Raw genomic sequence first — 26042 nt, forward strand, 5'->3', positions numbered from 1 at the left:
TACCAGGCTTCTTAGATGGAAGAAGAAATTGTCCTGAATGTTTCAGAATGTGTGTGCTCTTTAAGTGAGAAGCCAGTCTTATTGCTTGTCAACCCTTGTTTTTTTACCCCATCCCCACCCAAGCTCCATTATTACATGGCGTGACACTAAAGGATTTGTGTCTGTTTGCTTTCTTTTTTTTTTTAATCCTCAGCTGAGGATATTTTTTTCCATTAATTTTTAGAGAGAGTGGAAGGGAAGGGGAGAGAGAGAAACATTGATATGAGAGAGACATATTGATTGCTTGCCTCCTGCACATGCTCCAATGGGGGCTGGTGATTGAACCTGCAACCCAGGTACATGCCCTTGACAGAATCAAACCCACAACCCTTTGGTGTGCTGGCCAATACTCTAACCATGGAGCCACGCCAGCCAGGGCTGTGTCTGTTTTCTGAACTGAACTCCACCCTTAAAAATGAGGATGTGCTATTTCTAATGTCATTTTAAGGAGAATATTGCTTGTTCTGCAGCGGTGCAAGAACTATTTTGAGAAATCATAATAAGGGTCTTCTAGGGATGGCCTTTGAGTGGACATAGCACTTAGTATACTTTAGTTCTATAAGTTGGTTAAAAAAAACAATTTCTTTGTAATCATTTTATGTATATCATATGAAAGTGAATGAAAAGTTGCTGTAGAACTTTCTGGGCAGTGGAAAGGGGTGATTGATTCAGTGAGGCCGACAGTGGCAGATGGATAGGTCACGGGAGGGCAGGGCAGGGCCTGGGAAAATCTCAGGTTCCCAAAAATCCAGCCTGCTGCACTCAGAGGGTGGTTCAGATTGAGAGGTGGCTTGGTTTATGTAAACATATATCATACTTCTACAAACAAATAATTATTGTTCAGTTGAAGAGAGAAAATCTTCCTAGTACCATTTTATTTTGGTGTACACTTAAAGTTACAGAGATCACATAATTTTTCTTTACGATATAAATTTATTTACCACTAAATATATTTCATGTCTTTTAAAGCTATAGAATATCTTTACTCATTTAAAATTGTTTTACACATTTAGTGATTCAGATTTACAGCCTTATAGATAGACTAAGGATCTCTCTCATACTTTTATGTTTAAAAGTCATCTCTGGAGTCTGGCTGGGGTGGCTCAGTGGTTGAGGGTGGACCAATGCACCAAGAAGTCACTGGTTTAATTCCCAGTCAGGACACATACCCAGGTTATGGGCCCGATCCCCAGTGGGGGGCATGCAGGAGTCGGCCAATCGATGTTCTCTCTTATCAATGTTTGTATCTGTCTCTCCCTCTCACTCTAAAAATACCAATAAAGAAAAAAACAATAAAAATAAGTAAAAATCATCTCTTGATGAAATACTATTTTAAATTTACCAAAGGACCTTTTTACAAATAAGCACATACTTCTCTAACTCAAGTTTGAAATGATGAGAAATATAGGAAACAGGCTAGTTTGCATCAACTAAGGCATTGGTCCCAAAGGATGAGCTTAAAAAAGTTAGCATAATTTTGTAGTTGGTGATGCTTTGTAGCTCATTCATCTTTGTTCTTGTTTTGCTAAAGGAAAAGAATAAGTTGATTTCCAAAGATATAACTACAGGGAGATATGGCCACAAAGATTTAGCTATTTTTGTCCCTGCACATTGAATTCCTCTAAGATAAAGTAAAATTGAAGCTCCCATGAAGTTAACATTGGACAATAAATATGTAATAAGAATATTTTTTGGAATTGATGTCTTAGCGATTACAGGTTGGAAGAAAACTCACTTTCTGTCTCCTTGCTCCCCTCTGCACTCGAAAAGATTTCTTCTAAAAGAATAGCTTTCCTGCATAAAATAGAGCTACTTGCAAGTACCTGCTATGTGCATGGTGAAATCAGGCTGCAGTGAACACTGAAGGTAACCACAAAGAGAAAAATGCCATCCAAAGTGATGGTGTCACTTCCCCCACTGGTTGGCATTATATAATGTGACTATGTGCAGAAGCTTCAGTAATATTTTCGGAACAGATCAGAGGCATCTTTCACCTTCGGTAGTCAACCACCTGTCATTTTAGTCACATTGTTCTTTGTGCAGTTCAGCCCCTGGGGTAGGAAGGAGTTGCTAGATCATATGTATGGTGAACTAAGTGATGATACTCATTGATGAGAATCTACTGCTCATATCTGATGTGTTTGCTCTGGCCCTCATAATAGCATATTCATGTGGCTTACTTTCCCTGATGATATCACATATAAGAAGAAAAATGACATGTTTCTTTTGACACCTGTGTTTCCTCTCTTAGGGCGTGTTGGAGAGCTTCCTGGGCACGGCCGTCTCCGGAGCCATCTTCTGCCTCTTTGCCGGTCAACCACTCACTATTCTGAGCAGCACAGGACCTGTTCTAGTTTTTGAGAGGCTTCTATTTAATTTCAGCAAGTATGTATATACATATCTAATTATAAATTAGGATTGTTTAACTCTAGAGCATTTATTGTCTAGATAGAGCACAGAGTAGTAGTTCAGTAGATCAAAATACAGGAATTGTAAGAGTTGGAGTTGGAAAGACCTGAGAGATTAGGTAGTCCAATAGTCATTGTACGCTTGATCCAATTTATGCCTATATATTATCTACTTGCCCTCCCCCATGATTCTCTGCCCCTTATTGTCCTGCTCGGGCCCCTTTGCCCTCTGGCTACCCGTTGGGTCTGGTTGAGTGTGGAGCACCAATAAGACAGGAGTGAAGAGAGGTCTGGATGTGTGCCCACCTCCCCCACCTCCCCCTCTCTGCTTTAGCACTGTAGCCTTGCATTGGCTTGTCCCTTGAGTATAGTCCCACTAGGGTGGCTCCTCCTCTGGCGGTAGTCCGCACCAGGCTCTGGTGGCTCGATTCCTTCCTTGGCCTTTTCAAGCCAGGAGGTTGAAATGACTTCCTGATGCTGCTAGCCTCTGAGTGCCTCGCCATTCTCCTACTCACACCCCTGTAAATAGCTCATTGATTAAGTTTGTTTCAGAAACCCATTTGAGAATGACTTCTATTTCCTGCTGTGATCCTGACTGACACACCAGAGAAATGAGATGTCTTGTTCAAGGTCTCATGGCTCATTCCTGAAAGAGCCTGGCTGCTGCTCTGGTTTACCGCTCCTAACCTCAGTGACTGTGTTTTTAACTAAAGATACATTGTGAGACTCAGCTGAGTAATAACTAATATTTGTTGAGGGCTGACCATGTCCCAATATTATTCTGTGTGCATTACATATGCTTCCTCGTTTAATTCTTGTAGCAATCCTATGAGGTAGGACCACATTCTGTTGTATAGATGAGCAAGCTGGTGCAGAGTAGGTTACTGAAGTGGTATGACCAGTTGTTAGCAGGGCTGGGGTATGAATCCCTGCTTTCTGCCTCCAGAGCCTCTGCCTCTTACAGACTCACTAGACCCTACTAATGAGCATGACAATTCTGATACTAATGTTGTCTTTTAGAAATAGATGGATCTGCTGTAAGAAGGAAACAATCAAGTTAAGCAAATTATCCAAGTGGCTACATTAGCACACAAATGGATTTGAAATAAAATTGGGTATTCTGGCCTCTTTCTAATGAACTTAATACCTCTAAGAGAGAATTGCCTTTGCTGGCAGACATCAGTCCTTAAGCAGATTGCAGAATTTCATAAAACTTTCTCGTACTCCTTGTTGGGATTTGCTTATATTACTATATATTTTATGGATTTTAATGTTAGAAATGTCATTACTTACATAATACCTCTAGGACTTGGGGACTCTTGGAGTAGCCTTTGGAACTGTGTGCCATCAGAAATGATCACCAGGTGGAAGAGGGGATGAGGGTTTAAAACTAATGTTTTGAAAATGGGGTTGAGAACATCAGTGAGGGTCTTCTGAGAACGTGAAGTTCTAAATTTTAAAAATGTGAGTTTTCTATGGCTCATTACTACACGTCCCTCCTCCATTATGATTCTCAGAAGGACATTGGAAAGAATTCTGTTCATGTCAGTTTATAGAAAGAGTCAAACAGTTTGTATATGTTTAAGAAAACATTGTGTGAGACAAGAAAGCCTTTTGTGGAAAGATTAAACAAGCATGTACTATAAACAGGAACAAACACGCGCAACCTTTGCAGAAAGATTTATTGGCTGCAATGTGATCAGAGCCTTAATCTACAGAAAATATTTGCATCTCGGTTTACTTCAGATAACTGTAGGAGAGAGATTATTTCCTTTCTCTAAGCAAGTTCCTTTCTCACTTTCCTTTCTGTTTCATCATAACTGGTAACATAAACATGGTTCCAAGGGATGTATTTGAAAATAGTTGTAAAGCAACAAGAAATTTGGTAACTCGGTGATGGATATCAACAGGGTTTCTGTAATGTTTCTTGTTGTGGCAAACCTTATTATTCTATTTACAGTGCTTCACCAAATACTTAAATATTATAATGACAGAGCTAATATTTAGTCTAGATGCAGAACATTTGTATAGATCGCTGATTCCCAAAATGTGTCTCATTGATTAGTAAGTCTGGGAAAGGCTGTATATTATATCTCGCTCGTGGTAGTTCACTTCACACGTTAGCTTATGAAGGGATCTGAGAAGTCCTTCAATAAAGGAACTGTTTTACTCTGTCTTGTCCAGACTTCCCAAACATATTTTATGATTTTTGTAAAAATAGTTAAATTCTTGTTTTGCAGGTTCAGTGGACTCAAAACAGTAACTGCACATAATTCACAGATTTTCTCTGACATGGATATAGGTTTCAGTATTTGCCCTGTAAGCTGGAGAGTCATAAAAGGATATGAAGGAGGTGCTGCCACTTTTTAAAATTAGTAACAGAACGAAGGAAAGAGCTCACAACTGTTTCCCCAGTTCTGCAGTCTTTTTTGCACTGTTTTTATACATTGTATCCCAATAATAGAGAAGTAGATTAGTTTTCCTTTAGTGAGGAATCTGAAAGAAGTTTTAAAATTGTGTTCTAAGCCATGTAGAAACTTCATAATTAGAGTTGGAGTTTAGCCTATATAATTGTCATTTGATCATTCAACAATTTCTTTCTTAGATTCTTAGAACAATTTATTTAGAAGCCTTCAAACAATTTTCTTCTGTTATATCACTGCATTTATTCATTTAGCTGAAGGAGTTAATATTTATTTGTCAGTAGCTGAACATTGATTTCTGTAGTATGTTTCAGTTTGTCTGTATCCTTGGATTTATGCTACTCAGAAACGAACTCAGTATGCTTATGAACATTTGAATGTAATGGTACCATGAGGATATAAACTTATTTTCTCCTTCTAATTCATCATAGTTTTTTCGGTCTCTTACTGTCATTTTCTGTTACTTTTTATAACTTAATTGCTGTTGAAATTTGGCATCAAAGGGACTAATGGTCTCATGGGATGAAGATTGCCTTTTTATTGTAGTCATTACTATTGATCAACTTGTTTTAAAAAGATTCACATCTCTTCTTCCTCTTCTTGCTGCTGTAAACATATCATTTCATAATGAAATACCATTGGTTTTAGTGAATTTTATTTGGATTATTCTTATAAAGCTACTCAGGGGGTATTTAAGTATTTTAGAGCAGCTAGTTTGGTATATTATTTAGGTCCTAAGATTTAAAGTTCATACATGCATTTTGTCCTTTAACTCAAACTGATAATGTTCCTAATTATTAGCTAGTTAATGGATTTATATATCATCCTGTCCAATAAACATCAATTCTATAAACAACTGTTAGCATTCTTAGAACAAATCAAGATTGCTCTTTTTTTTATCTTGTTAGTAAGCAAAGCTGGTCCTTGGTTAATACTTTTATTTTATTTTAATTAAAAAACCTGTTGGCTCAGAAGTAATAAAACTATGTTTCTTAGGTCTGACTCTGACACTGGCACATTGTGTGACAATGTCAATTTTCTCTAATTTCTAGAATTCAGCTTTCTTTATAGTCTACTTATCTCACAAAGATGAGGATTAAACAGTGCATAGGGTTAAACAGCAGTGTTTCAGACATAAAGGAACCTGGAAAGGAATGTGAAGGGAGTCTTCAGAAAGATTCTAGGAAACCCGTAGACCATAACTGTCTGCTCCAGTGTTGGTAATCTCCTGCTTTGGTGATGTATTCCAATTTGTGTGACTTGGTGAGGAGATGGAAATAAAGGACAGGGCCCTTACGGTCCAGGTCCAGCCTATCACTCACTAAACACAGGTAGGGAACCATGGTGTACTTCTTAAAAGGATCAGAACAAGAATACAGAGATTTGCTTTCTGGTCCAGCTCTGCCAGTAAAACCTTGGCATTGAGTAAATGACTTACCATTGGCCTTGGTGTCCTCTTCTGTAAAAGGAGGCATATTTGACTAGTCGGTATCTGTATTACTCAGCACTCTCCAGAGAAACAGAACCAGTAGGCTGTGTATGCACATACACAAAGAGAATTATCATAAGGAATTAGATCATATTATTACATTGGCTGGCAAGTCCAATATCTGCAGAGTGAGGCAGCAGGCTAGAGACCCAGGAGACTGGTGGTCCAATCTTTTTGTACTATTTAGGCCTTCATTTGATTGGATGAAGCCCACCCACATTACAGAAAGCACTCTGCTTTTCTCAAAGTCTACCAATATAAATGTTAATCTCACCTAAAAACATCCTTACAGAAACACTCAGAATGTTCGACTGAATATCTGAGCACCCCATAGCCCAGCCAAGTTGACACATAAAATTTACCACCACATTATCTAAGGAACTTTTAAATCTAACATTCTATAAAATTTTCAGTCAGTTATCTCCCACTTACATGTGATAGCTCGTAGACCAATGTCAGGAGCTGTCTTAGGTCCTGTTGCACAGGCTTGCACTGATACATCCAGCAAGTCCTTATTGGACACCTTCTGTGTGCCAGGCACTGTGCGAGGTAGAAAATTTGAATTTGATTCTGATAGCGATGAGAAACTATCAAAAGGTTTTGGGAGTATCTGATTTACACTTAAAAAGATCGTTTTGGTTGTGATGTGACAAATGGCTCTGAGTAGGGCAAGCAGGGATATGATTAAGGGTATCAGTAAAGAGGTCTTATAATAATTAGGTAATGAGTTCTTGTTGGCCCAGACTGGGTTGTTGATGGCGAAGCTGTTGATACGATGCCTTTGGGAAAGTATTAAAATATACCACTAACAATTATCAGAAATCCATTGTCTAAAAGCAAGAATATGGAACTTCAGGCACGTATGATTCATGATCATTGATTTCTTTCTTTTTCTCATACAAGAAATGTGATAACTATTATCTGTTTTTCATCACAAAAATGTTGTGAGAAAAAATACGTAAAGCACTAACCACAGAACTTTAAATGAGTCAGTATAAAATGGGGACCCGCCAGTACTTGACCCACATTTTCCTAAATGTAAACCTTGAGCTCTTCACTGGTAAGAAATAGAAAGGCGTTGAGAAACAGTGGCCTCCTTACATGGAGGTGGCCTGTCCTAGGAGCGCTGTGCTGCAGGCACAGACGGGGAAAGGTGGCCACACGGTGCCTTGCACACCCCACTTCAGGAGAAGGGTCTCATGGCGACAGGTAACACAATGGAGTACTATGCAGCCGTAATTAAGAAAGATCTCTTATCCTTTGAGATAACATGGAGGGACCTGGAAAGTATTATCCTAAGTGAAACAAGCCAAACAGAGAAAGACAAGTATCATGTGATCTCACTTATGTGTGGAATATAATGAACATAACAGTCTGAGGAATGGGGCAGTCCCAGAGATGTGGAAGTGGGGTACAGACTGACAATCCCCAGATGAGGGGGTAGTGGGGGAGAGATAAACCACAGAACTTATATGCATGTATGCATGAACAATGGACATGGACAACAAAGCTGGGGACAGGGCGGGGAGGGAGGGGGAGTGGGGAATCAGTGGGGGGAAAAGGAGAAACATCTGTAACAAAAATAAATAAATTACTTAATTAAAAAAGAAAAGAATCGAGAAGTGGTCACGTCTGGTTGTAGCATGGCAAGACTGCTTTTCTTTTTTAGTCCTCACCCAAGGATATGTTTTTATTGATTTTTAGAGAGAAAGGAAGGAGGAGAGGGAAAAAGAGAGAGGGAGAGAGAGAAACATTGATGAAACATTGATTGGTTGTTTCCCATACGCACCCCGACCGGGGATCAACCCCTCAACCTTTCAGTGTGCGGAACGACTCTCCAACCAACTGAGCCCCCGGCCAGGGCAGCACTGCCTTTCTTGATCTGACTGCAGCCTGTGATTCTGGTGTCATCTCCTGGTGTTGGTGGCACTTTGTCCACAATGAGTGTTTCTTGTGGTCTCATGCCTCATGCATTTTCGAGTACTCTTTCGATTCTCCCTGGCCTGATTCTCCCTGGTCTTCCCAGAAAGTTCCTACTTAAATACCTTGAGTTTTGTTTTGTTTTGTCTTGTGTTTTTTTTTTCCTGCAGCTTCTGGCATCATCTGTCCTCCACCAGAATTCGTTGCTCCTTCTATGACACTGTGTGAACATTTAGATATCACTTAGTATTCAGTATTTTATAGTGAGATTGTTTATCGGTTTGTCCCCCTCAGTGGGCTGCAATGACCTGGGGACTGAGAACATATTTATTTTAGTGCTTTCATTCACTAATAAAGCTCTCAAACATTTATTGAGCACATACTGGGTTCCAGTGTTAGGTTTTCAGACTGTTTGCTTTATACACTCCATGAAGGCAGGGAACACATTTTTTGAGTGAGAAAATTAATGAATTATTCACATACAAGTGGCATGGCTGCTTTTGATGTGTTCTTCTTAAATTGGAATTATTTCTTTGTGGTAACATAATAATATTACTAGACCAAATCCTTAAACTTGATATTTTCCGGAAAACAGATCAAGAATGAGCTTTTTATCTAGTGGCTCAAAGTGATCTATTTTTAGCAATCTTTCTGCAGACATTCGGTAGTTTTATATTATTCTTGGTGGACTTGGAGAAGGAGTCTAATCTTTCTTTCTTCTTTCCAGGGACCATGGTTTTGACTATTTGGAGTTTCGCCTTTGGATTGGCCTGTGGTCAGCCTTCCTGTGTTTCGTTTTGGTAGCAACCGATGCCAGCTTCCTGGTTCAGTACTTCACCCGCTTCACGGAGGAGGGCTTCTCTTCTCTGATCAGCTTCATCTTCATCTACGACGCTTTCAAGAAGATGATCAAACTAGCTGATTACTACCCCATCAACTCTGACTTCAAAGTGGGCTACAATACTCTCTTTTCCTGTGCCTGTGTGCCGCCCGCCCCAGGTGAGCACGGCCCGGGGGGTGTGTGCTTGCCTCGTGTTGGGGAAGGTGCGGCTTCGCCATGCACGTTTCCAACATGGGATCGTGGTCCTCAGGAAGGGGCCTTATTGTACTTCCTCTGAGAAACCAGCCTGCTGAACGTGCGGTCTCATTGCCTGAGGTGTCTTAGCCATCAGGAGGTGAGACCGGAGCTCTGCCGTGTGAACGTAACTAGTCCAACACTTTAAAATGAGCTCAAACCGCACTGGTCACAAGGACACTTGGTGTGTTGTTAGTGATCTCGTCTCACAGGTGAGGAACACGTACTAACCGAAGGACCAGACACACCTATTCTTCTGACCATCTGTCCCATATTTCACTGCTGCTTTGTTGCTACAGGAATCTCTTCCTGTGAGTAAACTCTAAATAGATTATTTTAAGCCTATAGAAGAAACAAGGGCGATACTAATTCACTTTGTAAATTTTAAGTATGCAATTAAAACCAAAGTCAGACTGGAGTCACCTGGGGGTAGAGTTTTGGTGTTCATCCCTGTTAGACAACATAAATGAGAAAGGAAAGGAAAGGGAAAGAAGAAACGAAAGAAAGAAAAGAAGGAATGTTCTGTTCTTAGAGAAGATTTATACTCCAGAGTCAAGAAAAGCATAAAAGTAAAATTAACTTCTGGGTAAGGAAATTGATTCTATACATCTTAGCACTTTAATATCTGTCTTGCCAAACATGAGAACTTTTTCACACAAAAAGTTCAACCTGGTCTTTGGAAGTTTTTCTTGCAGTCATTCATCATCATTTTATAATATGGAAGGCATACAGAAAAAAAGGATTTCCTTTGAGGAAAGTTGCCTTCCATCTGTCAGAGACAATTAAATGGTAATCGTGTGAGTGATCCCGTTAGGCAATTAGCTACACTTTGATGCCCTTTAATATAAAAATTGATATACAATCCATGCTTTTTGCTTTATAGCACCAGAAGCACATCAGTGTTCCCAGGGCTGTCTGTGTAAGCCTGGGCATGGGTGTGGGGCACATTCATGCAGTGTCCACTTTGACTTACAGAGTCTGAGGGAAAAATCCTCTTAATATCTATAGTAAAACAAATATGGTTATATTATAGACTAGAATGCAAATGCTTATGAATTTAAAAACTAAACGAACCCTGGCTGGTTTGGCTCAGTGGTTAGAATGTTGGCCCAAGGACCAGAGTCTCAGGTTTGATTCTGGTCAAGGGCACGTACCTCGGTTGCAGTTAGGTCCCCGGCCCTGGTAGGGGTCATGCAGGAGGCAACCAATTGGTGTTTCTCTCACACATCAGTGTTTTTTTTTTTCTCTCTCTCCCTCTTCCTCCTACTCTATCTAAAAATAAATGGGGAAAAAAATCTTTGGGTGAGGATTAAAAAAATTTAAATGAAATGCTACAAAGAATTTGAATGCATGTGGCAGGTAGTGTCAGATTACTCCCAGATGTGTGTTGTATGTCTTTTCTCGGCCACTTCGGTGGAGAAGTCTTAGGAGACCAATGTCATCTCGAGTGGTGAGAGAAAAGGAAACAGTATCTCCCTAAAAATGGTTCTGTCAGTAACACTGATGAAAAGATAGGGCACCATTGAGCTTTTCCCTCAGGGATGTTTTTGTTTTGTTTAAGGAAAATCAACACACATTAAAAGAAAACTCATGCTTAAAAGCAAAGCAGAGAGGGTGCAGAGGGAAATATGAAAATTCAAGAGGGCATGAATGACATAGTTATAAAAGTCTATGATTATTCAGATGTATACTGATTGGAAATAATTTCATAACTTAAAGAGTGCTTGGAAAAAATAGGTACTCAATACAGGATAGATACTATTATTAGCTCAGTTGACTGTGCTCCCAGAGAAACCCAGATGTTACCATGACACAACTGTGTCGAGTTCTTCCCAGGAGAGGGTGGTGGAAGCTCTGGTGATCAGCCCTCCTGGTCTCTCGGGGAAAGTCCGGACTGTACAGGATCAAAATACCGGATCACAGACATCACAGCTGGCCCTCAGATAACACTGTTTCATTCAATGTCGTTTTGTTATAACATTAATGACATTCTGAAGGAGCCTAACTCTTGTTTATATCAATTAGCTTACAGTAAAATTGGATTTGCCTGAAGTCACAACCTGTTGACAATTTCAAGTGAGCACTTACTGTATTTAATTGTGGGATTTTGAACTGTCCTTTTCATTTCTATCTATTTATATGTATGTATTTCTATATTTATGGAAAAGTCTGTAAGCTGACTTCTTAGGCAAGTCTGAGTAATCATACAGCAAGATTTTCCAAAGGACAAAAATAGGACTCAGCTGTCCTGAGGTTCGAGGTGTTCGTAGACAGACGGAGGCTCTGTCAGCACACCTGTCACAGCATCCATCTGCTCTTGTCAACCTGTACCTACCTGAGGCCACTGGGAACTTGCATCCATTGTGTTAATTGGATGCTGACAGAAAACGTAAAGTGAAACCCAGAAAGACATTACTGAATGTGTTTTCATTATGAAAAATACAAGAAGATTTTACATGTAATTTTCCTTCCAAGAAGGATGGCTGTTTTCTTGAAAAATCGATATTGAGGCTTGAACTGCTCTGATGCTTGGTATGGCCGGTGCCGGCTGAAGTGGTCTCCTCCAGGTTGTATAAAAGTCAGCCCTAAATTGCTAGGAGCTGTCGTAGAAGGACTGACAAGTCCTTCTACCTCCAGGTGGTACCAGGAAAGCTGTGCTGCAGGGCTTTGAAGTCCGAAAATCATATATTCCAGCCCCAGCTTGGTAATGCCCAGGGTGTGACTTTGGGCAAGTTCATGTTCCCAAGGTAGCTTAGCCTTACCAGATCATCTGACAGATGGGGTTACAAACAGTACCTGCTGCCCTGGCTGGTTTGGCTTAGCGGTTAGAGCATCAGCCGGAGGAATGAGGGGTCCCAGGGGTGCTGGTCAAGGGCATGTACCTGGGTTGCAGGTTTGATCCCTGGGTCCCATGAGGGTCATGCAGGAGGCAACCAATCGATGTGTCTCTCTTGCATTGATGTTTCTCTCTCTCTCTCCCTCTCTTTTCCCACTCTATCTAAAAAGCAATGGAAAAGTATCCTCGAATGAGGATTAAAAAAAAAAGTTAAAAAAAAAGAACTACTTTGTAGAGTTGTTTTGAAGGAAGGAAGGAAGGAAGAGAGAGAGAGAGAGAGAGAGAGAGATGTTGAGATTATAGAGAAAGTACTTAGGGCAGTGCTAATATGTAATAATTAAATGTTAACTGCCATTATTATTGCTGATATTATTCATGAGTATTTAAGGCTCGTGAGTAGCCTTTTAGTAGGAATGATAGCACAAGTGAGTCAGTCTTCCTCATTCTCCCTTCTGAGCAAACACTCTTGGGCGGCCAGCCCATTCTACAATGAGGCTGTTGGCTGCACTCTGTATTTTGAGTCATCCCGAGGAGTGGCACTCATGACAGCTATGTTCATGAATGTGAGCATTATATAAACCTATGGAGATGGAATCTGTTTCTGGTTTGCAAAAAGGCAAATGGTCATTTGCATTTTTGTGACCATCCACGTTTTACAAAACCACTTAAGACTGATGACTGTGTATTTCTCCAATAACCTTAATATGTTTTTATAGCAAATGGCAACAATCCACCATAAATTCTGTACTCCATGATAGCAAACTGAAGAACGATAGCGGGAGAATAATGCAGGTACACGTACAGCTAGAGGGAGTATTCTAAAAACAACAGAAGACTGGCCTTTCATCGCAACATGCACTCCTAGTAAAAGAATTCAATCAATGAGTCAATAATATTTAAACTGGCGGATAACTTGTTTTTCAACACTGGGGCAGTATGTAGCAGTGAACCAACAACTGCACAGATGTGGTCGTGCCCCTGCAAACAGAAATGATTTTACAGGAGAGAAAATAGGAGTCATTTAATCACTAAGGAAACTGTTCATTGCCACAATAATATGATTTTGGGGGGTGATCTTTCTTGTTCTCACTTGGTTCCCTAAAACTTCATCACTTCCTGAGTTTCCTTTTATTTTTTTTTAAATTTATTTTTTTAAGTATAGTTTCTATATTATCTTATACTGGTTATATTTGTTTCAGGTGTCCAATATAGTGATTCGACATTTTTATACTTTACAGGGTGATCTTTCCACTAATTCTAGTAACCATCTGTCACCTTGTAAACTTGTCAAAATATTATTGACTATATTCCCCTTCCCCTTTTGACTATATTCACCCACCCCTCCCTCTGGTAACCATCTCTTTGGTCTCTGTTACTTTGAGTCCATTTATGTTTTGCTTTTTTGTTTTTAGATTCCACATATAGGTGAAACCACACATATTTGTCTTTTTCTGCCTGCCTTATTTCACTTCGTGTAATACCCTCTATCTGAGTTCCCTTTTTTCAAATGTACCTTTTCCCCCGTTCCTCTCACCCACCTGTTGCTCAGTAACCCAGTTGTATACCTAGGTTCTCATGTACTGAAGAACTAAGGAAGCTCATTTGCTAGTGATAAAAGGAAAACTGGCCCTGAAGTTTGACCTGTCAGTCAGGTGGATCCATGGTTTTTGTGCTAAAAGGTCCCTTTCTTGGTCATGGGATAGCTATTAAATACGTAGAGGCAATAGATGTTCTGTTACCCACTTCGTCTCAATGGTTACGTAGCAGAGGTGTAATGAGAAAGAAGGTGATTCAATTCAAAACCCTAAAGTGAAAACTGAAAAGACCCAGTTGAGGGACAAGTCAAAATATCTAATCTCATCACCAACATCACAATTTAGAACATTGTTAGTATGATAAAGTGTAAATGGGATGTGCTTTGGAGTGAGAGAAACTAGTTTGAATTTCAGCTCTGACTAGAAGTGGAACCCTGGGCTGGGCCAGTTACCTAACCTCTTTGTTTCATAATCTGTGAGCTGGGTTAGTAATTGTACTTTCTCTTAGAGGTTACTATAAGGATCAAATGAAATACTGTATGTGAAATTGTTTGGCACCTAACAGACACTGAGTAAAAATTTGTTTTTCCTATTTTTTTTTCTAAATTTCTCATTGTCCCACAAAAGATGCCCCAGACAGTTTGTATTCATTTAAAGGGCTTCTGGAGAAAAGATGGTGTCAGGCAGGACCGGAGGGAGGGTGAGTGTGAGAGAGGGTGAGTGGACATGAAGGTGGACGACCAAACTCATGCAGTGCAGAGACGTGGAGCAGAAGGTTCCTGTGCTGTGGACGGGAGCAGCCAGCTACCCCAGTAAGCGGCTCTTCAGGGCACTTCTCCCTGCCCCACAGGGAGGTCCCACCATTTTGGAAGATCCCGGGTCTTCCCTGGGAGGAGGCAATGGGAGTGGCTAAGGCCCAGCAACCTGAGCCCACCAGCGCGCCTGGCACCATCGGACCAGTGGACACTGTGTCAACACAGACCGGTGCACAGTACTGGAGCTCCTGAGGTGCCGGTTGCGGAAACCAAGAACGACCAGATGGCCAGAAGCCCAGCACCATCCCTCACAGTAGTAGCCCAATCAGAGTCGAGATATACCCCCAGCAACAGAGGCTGGGGAGCAGACATCCATCCCCAGGCAACAGAAGCACTGACCAGCAGCTGAGACCCATCCCCCAAAACTACAGCAAAAGCTGAGCAGGAGTTGAGCCCCATGGGGCAGCAGCACTCCCCAGTTGCCAGCAGCAGGACCTGAGGCTCCACAGAGGCCTGTGCTACCCAGCGGCCCACAAGAGCAGTGGGAAGCCGAGGCTCTAGAGGGACCTGTCCAACCCAGCTGCCCACAAAAGCAGTGCGGAACCGGGGATCCGGAGGGACCTGTGTGACCCAGCCGCACAAGGTGCAGGCAGGGAGTGCGGCTCCAGCAGGTCCTAAACAATACAGCTACAGGTGGCACCAGCGACCAGCTAGGAACACAGCTTCAAAGGGGCCCACACAATCCAGCAGCAGCACCTACCAGGACATACCAATATCAGCCCCCAGTAGTCAGTCCTCCAGGATCCACAGCAGACAAGCGGTGACACAACAGAACAGTCTGGGAGGCACAGTAGCCTTATTTGATATACAGTGAGCTGCCTACACATCCAAACATCCTTCACTGGGTCTAGAGCTACCAGATGACTAAAATGGGGAGACAAAGAAACAACACCCAAAGGAAAGAAAAAGAGGAATCACTGGAAAAGGAACCACACGAAATGGAAGAAAGCAACTTGTCAGATAAAGAATTCAAAGCAATGATTTTAAGGGTGCTCAAACAATTTGGTGAGAACTACAAGCAACTTAATAAGAATTATGAAGAGCTCATTGGGAACTACTTCAGCTTAAAAAAAAAAAGAGGTAGAAGCTATGCATAAAAATCAAGAGGAAATAATGAATGACATAGCTGTTATGAAAAATACCTTAGAAGGGTTCAGTAGTAGATTAGAAGAAGCTGAAGACTGAATCAGCGAATTAAAAGACAAGGTAGAGAAAAACACCCAAATAGAGCAGCAAATGGAAAAAAAAAGTTTAAAAAGCAGAAGGAGGGTTTGAGGGAGCTGTGGGACAATACAAAATGTAACAACATTCTCATTATAGGGGTACTGGAAAGAGAATAATCAGAGAAAGGAATAGAGAACCTGTTTGAAGAAATAATGACAGAAAACTTCCCTAAACTGGTAAAGGAAAAAGTCACACAAGTCCAGAAAACACAGAGATTCCCAAGGAAGATGAGTCCCAGAAGACCCACAGCTAGACACATCATAATAAAAATGGCAAACATTAAAGACAAAGAAAAAATCTTAAAGGAAGCAAGAGAGAGAAAGTTACCTACAAGGGAGCTCCCACTAGACTGTCAGTTGATTTGTCAATAGAAACGCTGCAGGCCAGAAGGGAGTACCATGAAGTGTACAAAGTAATGTAAGGCAAGGGACTGAATTCAAGACTACTCTATCCAGCAAGGCTATCATTCAAAATTGAAGGAGAAATAAAAAGCCTCATGGATAAAAAAAAAAGCTAAAGGAATTTACCACCACCAAACCAGCACTGTAAGAAGTGCTGAAGGAACTGTTGTAAGAAGATGAAGAAACAGAAAGAGAGAGAGAGAGAGAGAGAGAGAGAGAGAGAGAGAAACACAGGCATAAAATTAAAATGGCAACTAATAACCATCTGTCAATAATTACCTTAAATGTAAATGGCTTAAATGCTCTAATCAAAAGACTTAGGGTAGCTGATTGTATAAGAAAACATGACCCACATATATGCTGTCTACAAGAGATCCACCTCACAACAAAAAACTCACACAGGATGAAAGTGAAGGGATGCAAAAAAATTTTCCAAGCAAATGGAAATGAAAAAAAGCTGGTGTAGCAATACTCATCATGTCTGACAAGATAGACTTCAAAACAAGGGCCATAATAAGAGACAGAGAAGGTCACTACATAATTTTTTTTTTATCCTCACCTGAGGACATTTTCCCATTTTTTATTCAGATAGAGTGGAAGGGGGAGGGAGGGGGAGGGGGAGAAACATCGATGTGAAAGGGACACATCAAGTGGCTGCCACCCACACAACCCCACCAGGGCCAGGGACAAACTGCAGTCAAGGTACGTGCCCTTAGCGGGAACCAAACCTGGGTCTCTCTGGACCGCAGGCCAGTGCTCTGACTGCTGAGCCAAACCGGCCAGGGCCACTACATAATATTAAAAGGATCAATCCAAGAAGAGGATACAATGCTGGTAAACATATACACACCAAATACGGGAGCACCAAAATATATTTAAAACTTCTGGAGGACTTCAAGGGAGGGATCAGTAGCAATACAATCAGAGTGGGTGACTTTAACATGCCATTGACACCACTGGATAGATCTAGACAAAAAATTAACAAGGATATAGAGTCCTTACAAGACAAACTAGATCAGTTGGACTTCATTGATATTTACAGAACATTTCACCCCAAAGCTGCAGAATATACATTCTTCTCAAGTGCACATGGGACATTCTCAAAAATAGACCACATGTTAGGACACAAAGCAAGTCTCTAAAAATTCAAGAAGATTGAAATCATATCAAGCATCTTCTCAGATCACAGTGGCATGAAACTAGAACTCAATTACAATAAAAACACGAAAACATTCAAACACTTGAAGGCTAAATAGCATGTTATTAAACAATGAATGGGTTACTAACAAGATCAAGGAAGAAATTAAAAACTTCCTGGAAACCAATGAAAACGAAAACACAACACCACAAAATCTATGGGACAGAGTGAAAGCAGTTCTGAGAGGACACTTCGTAACACTACAGGCCTACCTCAGGAAAGGAGAAATTCCTAATTGATTTTCTAACCCTACAACTTAAATAGAAAGTAAACAAAAAGAAAAACCCAGAGCTAGTAGGAGGAAGGAAATAGTAAAGGTCAGAGCAGAAGTAAACGACATAGAGACAAAAAAAAAAAAAAAAAAATTCAAAAGATCAATGAAACAGAAAGCTGGTTCTTTGAAAAGATAAACAAGATCGATGGACCTTAAACCAGGTTCACCAAGAAACAGAAAGAGGGAAACTAAATACACAAAATCAGAAACAAAAGAGAAGTAACGAGAACAGTAATTTCTGTTCTAATACAACAGAAATACAACAGATCATTGAAACATACAATGAACAATTATACGCCAACAAATTAGACAGTCTAGGAGAAATGGACAAATTTCTAGAAATACACAGCCTCCCAAAACTGAACCAGGAAGAAATAGAAAACTTGAACAGACCATTAACAACAAAGAAAATTGAAGATGTAATTAAGAAACCCCCAGCAAACAAAAGCCCAGGCCCGGATGGCTTCACAGGGGAGTTTTACTGAACATTCAAAGGAGATCTAATACCCGTTCTCCTGAAACTATTCCAAAAAATCCAAGAAAACAGAACACTTTCCAACTCATTTTATGTGGCCATCATAATCCTAATTCTAAAACCGGTTAAAGGCACTACAAAGAAAGAAAACTACAGGCCTATATTCCCGATGAACACAGATGGCAAAATCTTTAACAAAATATTAGCAAATCGGATCCAGCACTACATCAAAAAAATTATTCATCGTGACCAAGTGGGATTCATCCCAGGGATGCAAGGCTGGTACAATATTCGCAAATCATTAAATGTGATACACCACATAAACAAAATGAAGATTAAAACCATATCATATTAATAGATGCTGAAAAGCATTTGACAAAACCTAGCACCCATTCCTGATAAAAATGCTCAGCAATGTGGGAATAGAAGGATCATATCTCAACACAATAAAAGCCAATATGAAAATCCTACAGCCAACATCATACTCAATGGGCAAAAACTAAAAGCATTCCCCTTAAGAACGGGAACAAGACAGGGATGCCCACTTTCACCACTCTTATTCAACATAGTACTGGAAGTCTTAGCCACAGCAATCAGACATGAAGAAAAAATAAAAGGGATCCAAATTGGAAAGGAGGAAGCAAAACTGTCATTATTTGCAGATGACATGATATTATACATAGGAAACCCTAAAGACTCCATCAGAAATCTACTAGAGTCAATAAATGAATTTGGCAAAGTAGCAGGATACAAAATTAACATCAAGAAATCGATGGCATTCTTATACACCAATGATGAACTCACAGAAAGAGAAACTAAAAAAACAATCCCATTTACCATTGCAGCAAAAAAATTAAGATACCCAGGAATAAACTTTACCAAAGAAATAAAGGACCTCTTCACAGAAAACTACAGTTCATTGAAAAAAGAAATAGAAGAAGATATAAAAAAGTGGAAGCACCTTGTTCATGGATTGGAAGAATTAACATCATTAAAATGTCCATACTATCCAATGCAATCTATAGATACAATGCCATCTCCATCAAAATACCAATGACATATTTCACAGAACTAGAACAAACACTCCAAAAGTTTCTATGGAACCAATCTTGAAGAAAAAAGTAGGAGAGATCACATTACCAGGTATCAGGTTATACTACAAAGCTACTGTAATCAAAACAGCCTGGTACTGGCACAAGAACAGACAGATAGATCAATGGAACAGAACAGAGAACCCAGAAATTGACTCAAGATAATATGCCCAATTAATATTTGCCAAAGGTGGCAAGATATACAGTGGAGTCAAGACAGTCTCTTCAATAAATGGTGTTGGGAAAATTGGACACCTACATGCAAAAAAATGAAACTGAAACTAGACCATCAGCTTACACCCTACACAAGAATAAACTCAAAATGGATAAAAGACTTAAATGTAACTCATGGATCCATAAAAATTCTAGAAGAAAATGCAGGCAACAAAATTTCAGACATCATACGCAGCAGAATTTTCACTGATACATCACCTAAGGCAACAGAAACAAAGGAAAAAATGAACACCTGGGACTACATCAAATTAAAAAACGTCTGCACATCAAAATGGAAAGGGAACCCACAGTATGGGAGAGCATCATTGCCAATGATGCATCAGATAAGGGGTTATTTCCAAAATATATAGAGTGCTCATACAACTCAACAAAAGGAAGACAAAGAACCCAATTAAGAAATGGGTAGAGGACCTAAATAGACTCCTTTCCAAACAGGACATACAAATGGCCAAGAGACATTTGAAAAAATGTGCAACGTTACTAATCATCAGAGAGATGCAAATTAAAACAACTATGAGGTATCACTTCACACCTGTCAGAATGGTCACCATCAGCAAATCATCAAACAACAAGTGTTGGCAAGGGTGTGGAGAAAAGGGGACTCTAGTACACTGCTGGTGGGAATGCAGACTGGTGCAGCCACTGTGGAAAACACTATGGTGTTACCTCAAAAAATTAAAAATTGAACTTCCATTTGACCCAGTGATCCCATTTCTAGGAAGATACCCTAAGAAGCCTGAAACACCAATCAGAAAGAATATATGTACCCCTATGTTCATAGCAGCACTATTTACAGTAGCTAAGATCTGGAAACAACCCAGTGTCCATCAGTAGATGAGTGGATAAAAAGCTGTGGTACATATACACAATGGAGTACTATGCAGCTGTAAGAAAGAAAGATCTCTTAACATTTGAGATGACATGGAGAGACCTGGAGAGTATTATGCTAAGTGAAACAAGCCAAACTGAGAAAGACAAATATCACATGATCTCATTTATTTGTGGAATATAATGAACTAAACAAACTGATGAAAAAATTGACGCAGAGACATAGAGGTAGGGTACAGACTGACAAACCCCAGAAGAGGGGGGTTTGTGGGGGAAGAGATAAACCACAGAACTTATATGCATGTGTGCATAACCAATGGACATAGACAACAAAGCTGGGGAAGGGGTGGGGGGAGGGGATGAGGAGGAGGGTGTCAATGGGGAAAAAAGGAGAAATATCTGTAACAAAAACAAATTAATAAAAATAATTAAAGGAAATAAATAAAGGGCTTCCAACATTTTATTTTCCTAGAGAAAGATGCTAACTAGGCTTCTACTGGAAGCTTTCAATAATAATAATAATAACTAATATGCTATTATAGATAAATGAGAAACATTGAAGCCTTATTTAAAGAAAAAATGTTACCAGTATTCAGTGCAGCATGATTAGATAATGCAATACTATTCCAGTGAATCTCAAGAGTACAGAAGTTTTAACAAACACACATACACCATACATAGTCCTGTAGAAAAGGCTTTAAAGTCCTAGAAGTGAGGTACTCGGCTCTTCTAAAAGGAATCTGTCGAATTCATTCAAAAACATAAGTGTCAGCCGTGGCCAGTGTGGCTCAGTTGGAAGTCTCATACACCAAAGGGTCTCGGGTTCTTTGTGGGTCAGGGTACATACCTAGATTGTAGGTTCCATCCCAGTCGTGGCTCATCCAAGAGGCAACTGATTGATGTTTCTTTTTCTCTCTCTCCTCTTTTCTCTTTCTCTAAAAATCAATACAAGCATATCCTCGGGTGAGGATTAAAAAAACAAACAGAAAAACATAAATGTCAGAATTTTGTGAATAGGACATGGACATTTTTTCCCTCTTCCCCCTACCATTTTTCCTTCCCTGTCTGCCATCCACAAAAATTTACTGAGGGTCTGTTTTATTGTTTTTTAAGAATTGTGGTACTTGCAGTGAAGTAGAATACCCCTCATACCCCTCTAACACATATATACACATATTGCTTACTATAAAATGTGTTGTATTTTAAATAGTATTAATTGCTGTTGGAATGACCAAGGTCAGATTTTTATTTGACCCAGACTTTAGAAGTACATTTCTGCTTTAGGACCTGTATTCATTTGCCTAATGTGTCAAAGTCACAATGTCTGTACTCTCAAGGACATGTTAATATTTTGGAAAGGGTCGAAATAAGTATTCTGACCAGGTGTTGCTTTTATATCTAGAGGGGAAAGACGCCTTGGTCAACATGATAAACAAATTTTAAAAGCAAGAAAAATCTCGCCTCAAGGTGAGAGACACGATGCTTTGTTGTTAACAGAAGGGATCTATTTAATTGATTCCTTGTTGACTGTTCCAGGGAGAACATGCTTAATAATGGATGGATGAGTAAGACGAATGAAGCCTTTCTCAGGCACCGCACGCATCGCTGTCTGTAGTGTCTCTGGGTAAAGACAGCCTTTCCCTGGTGTGAAACCGTAAGACCAAGTCAGGTGATGGCAAGGAGCCATGGCTTACCTTTTCGTCCTTTTTAAATTTTTTTTATTCACAGTACAAGGAGGCTTCCAGAGGCTCTAAGATGGTTATCACTGGAGTGGAATTTTATTACCATTTCTTTCTATATAATTTTTCTGTTATCTTAATAAATGCTATCCACCAATATGTTGCAACCATTAAAAAGGACTGCTGGACCATGTTCCCTGTGGTCTCATATTATAGTCAATGTGTATTTCATAATTAGAAAGCCCATTAAAAGAAAATTAGGAAATAAAAGATAATCCTAACTTATCTTCCGTGACCTGTATCATAGTCTGGGCAGTTCTTTTTTATTACATGTCATTCCCTCTTCGGATTGTAAAGCAGGTTTAAATCATAGACGATGGCCGAACAGGAAGGACCAGGCCCTCTGGTGTCGCATTACTCAGGCTTGCATTTGCAAGGACACTCTACCGGCACCGCCGATGTGGCGTCAGCCATGGTGATGTGGTCTTTCAAGAAAACCAAAGACATCTGAAGGACCCTTCGTTTCAGTTTCCTTTTACTGTCCGAACCCGGCACTGAGCACCTTCTGTGCAAGGCTTGCAGGGATCAGAAAAGGAAAAGCGACAAATTTGGATAATCGGCAGACCTAGAATTTCTCTAGCTTTGGGTTTGTATAAAACATAGATTTTAAGAACATACCACTGGAGAATGTCTATACACATCCTACATGAAAGGACGAGTGAGTATGAAAGAGAAGTTCTTGTGAAAATAGTGGCTAAATATATCCACCCCGACCCTGGGCAGGAGCGGCTCAGCTCTGCAATCTCTGGTGCGCTATCAGAGGGATCATGTGAAAGTGTCCTGGGGTGCAAGGGTCATGACCTGAACCTGCCTAGTGAGAGTGAAAATCTCCAGCGTCAGACTCGGCGAAAATACGTAGGAAAACAAACAAAAAAAGTGAATAACAAGAAAAAGTGAAGAAAAACTTTCTGTTAATTTTGTTTTAAGATTAAAGGCTGAAATACTGGCCGGTAATTTTCCTAACAGCTACTTCCCTCAAAGTTTTCCTCATTCACCTTGTCATCCCTACAAAAGCCACTTTGCTTTGTTGTTGATCTAGAAATGTAAAGCATAAATAGTTGACTTTCTCAAAAGGCGCCTGTGTGCTCAAGTTTTCGAGGGCCCGCGAATAAAGCTGATATGACCAGGTAGGCAAGGAGCTTATTCAGTGTTACTCTATTTCCCACTTATTCATTCTCCTAAAGATATTACTGAAATAGAATGGAATAAAACATTAAAGTTTTGTTATCATGAAGAAAACCCTTAAATGTATTCTGATTCAGAGAGGGTAGCCAGTTTCACATTATTGTAACCCCACAAGCTATGTGGAGGGCATAGATTCAGATTTGGTCCACGTTTATCAAACACTATCCCAGTGCCAGACATCTTACTAGGGGATTTTGATTAACTATATTTTAATGTATATTATATTCTAATATTATAATTTATGTGTATTGAGTCATTACATAAGCCTGTGAGTTAGCTGACATTCTTTCCAGGGCTGAAGTCTGCTCTCTCCAGGCCATAATAATAATAGTAATAATCTTAGCTACCATTTAGCTCTTACCGGGTACTGAGACTTTGTTTTATTTAATCTACACAGTAACCTTATGAGGTAGATGATTTCAAATCCCATTTCACAAATGAAGGGCTTAAGTGAGCTTTTGTGTGTGTTCCTGATGGTACATTTCCTGCTAATGTGTAAAGCAGGAGAGTCATGGGGTAGTTCCCGGGGCCAGGTTACTAGAGGATAAGGAAGGACACCCGTAAGTAACTGATAGTCCCTCTGCAGGAGGTGTACTAACAAGGACACATGGGTGTGTCCACGCATAGCTCCTGCAGCCTGTTCTTTCTCTAGATCTCTTATTAAACACAAAGAGGGAAAAGCCAGCTAAGGATTGAAAACTCGCAGATACATTTTTAAATGTCTGTGACTGACCATGTTCATTCCCCTGTTCCAGAGGATCAGCTAGAATTTGATACATGGGAAGGAGGATCAAGAAGTGAAAATCCAAGTAACATAAAACCATCAACCTGTGGAAACTCCCTGAAACCAAGTATGGGATGCAGACTGTCCCCGTAACAAATGGCTAATTCTAAATGAGCCAGACTCTTCGGGCAAAGAGTTTCTTTACTTCATAAGCCATGGTGCTAAGCAAACAGTGAGGACAGGCAGACTGCAGTGTATTTTGGCTTTTCCATTTGATCTTTCCAGAATCCTAATTAAGGATATTGCAAATTCTATATAAACAGACCACTGTGCCAAAATATTTGCATTGTACGCGTCTAGATCCAAATGGTGACCAATGGCTCTTGTAGACCAAGCTCCCAATTGGAATTAATCATTTTTTCTTCTGTGAGCTTAAATAAATTAACTTTTAATCTTATTTATGGACTCCACCATATTCTGCCAATATATATTTATGGAAGTACTTGCTTATATATTTATTTTGAAGTCTTTCTCTTGAAGCAGCTGCTTATTAAAATAAGTATGAAACATTTATATTTTTGATTGTCCTTTTGATACTGGTCTTTTGGTATTTTGAGAGCCAATGTGCTTTCATAGCTTGACTCTGAGAAAGTCTGAAAAGATAAAAGGAGTTTTATGAGCAGCGTTGACATGCATCCAAAACTTAAGGGCAGTTACTAAAACTTCAGATTGGAATCCTATTTTAGTTCATTCGTGGTCTTTATATCTGTCACTTACTTCACCAAAAGAAGGAGCCTTGACTGTCTTTCCCCCTCACTCCTTGTTTTTATGCAGAAAAGTGTGTTACAAAAAGACCTTCACTGTCTTGTGACAGGAAGCTCTTAAAATTGCATTAAAGAATCGAGCTCAGTAAGAGCAGCTTCCCAGACCCCGTCTGCGCTGCCTGTGACTGCATAGGCTGTGTTCCTTCAAACCTCAGACAGGAAGACATTTTAGCTCGCAGGCAAGAGTCCCATCATCTAACATTGCCAACTACGGTCCCACCTTGAATTCTGTGGCCACATAAATCATCTTGCTTTGGATCATTAGAAATGCTGAATAGGAAGAGAAAGAAGGCTGAACAGGTTTTGGTACCAACTCTACTTCGGATTGAACTTTGTAATCCTGGGCAAGGAGCCTGGCATAGTGGGCTGTGGGATCCCACCCAACATAACAAGGGTATAAAAGTATACCTGTTATATGGGCTTGTGTGTTTTTAAGTGAAAAAGTGGAACAAAATGATAATAAAAATCTAGGGTTTATTGATAATAATTTACTAACATCTTTCTTCTGGGAATAGATTCTTGTTTGGTTTCATTGTGCGGGGCAAGCATTCTTGAACCTGTTTGATTCCTTCTGTGACCTGTAATGAAACAGAGAGTAGTATAAGCAAACAGACAGTTTTCGTGTGTACTTGTTTATGGAGGAAACAGGAAAGTCCCTGCAGCAGCTAACGTCACGTTAAACGTTTTAACAATTCCAGAGCCTTCAAAGATCAGAATAGATTCTCAAAATGAGAAAAAGTAGGACTCAGTTAAATATTTTCTCTTCTTTTCTTTCCTTTCCTTCATTTTGTTTGCCTTTACCTGCTCTCATTCATTTGTGACTACAAATTAAATGGCCCCTTTCCTAGCTTCTCTTATTGACAGTAAACAAATATTTTTTCAGCCTTATTCAAGTATAATTGAAAAATAAAATTTTAATATACTTAAAGTGTACAACATGATTTAATTTGCATATACGTTGTGTTAATTAACCTATCCATACCTCACATATTTATTTTATTTAGTGAGAACACTTAAGTTGTACTCTCAGCCAATTTTAATTATACAATACGGTGTTATTGATTATAGTCACCATGTTTTACATTAGATCCTTAGACCTAATGCATCTTATGATTGTACCCTTTTACCAACTGCCACCATCATTTTACAATCTGTTTTTAAGAGTTAGATTCCTTTTTTTTCTTTTTTAAAGATTCTACCTATAAGTGATACCAGGCAGTATCTGTCTTTGTCTGGCTTATTTCACTTAACGTAATGTGCTTCATGTTTATTCATGTGGCTGCAAATCGCAGGATTTTTTCTTTT

General features: G+C 39.7%; 1 protein-coding gene across 2 annotated transcripts in view; it reads left to right on the forward strand.

The window, feature by feature from the left end:
* Positions 1-26042, forward strand: part of SLC4A4 (solute carrier family 4 member 4) — a 345490-nt gene that overhangs the window by 262177 nt on the left and 57271 nt on the right. For both annotated transcript variants that reach the window (XM_036264545.1, XM_036264537.1), the window contains 2 exons: positions 2291-2424; positions 9007-9278. In XM_036264545.1, coding sequence (XP_036120438.1) covers positions 2291-2424; positions 9007-9278 — 406 coding nt within the window. The remainder of the gene's footprint in view (positions 1-2290; positions 2425-9006; positions 9279-26042) is intronic.

Source organism: Molossus molossus, unplaced genomic scaffold (assembly GCF_014108415.1).
Source record: "Molossus molossus isolate mMolMol1 unplaced genomic scaffold, mMolMol1.p scaffold_m16_p_1, whole genome shotgun sequence".
Taxonomy (NCBI): Eukaryota; Metazoa; Chordata; class Mammalia; order Chiroptera; family Molossidae; genus Molossus; species Molossus molossus.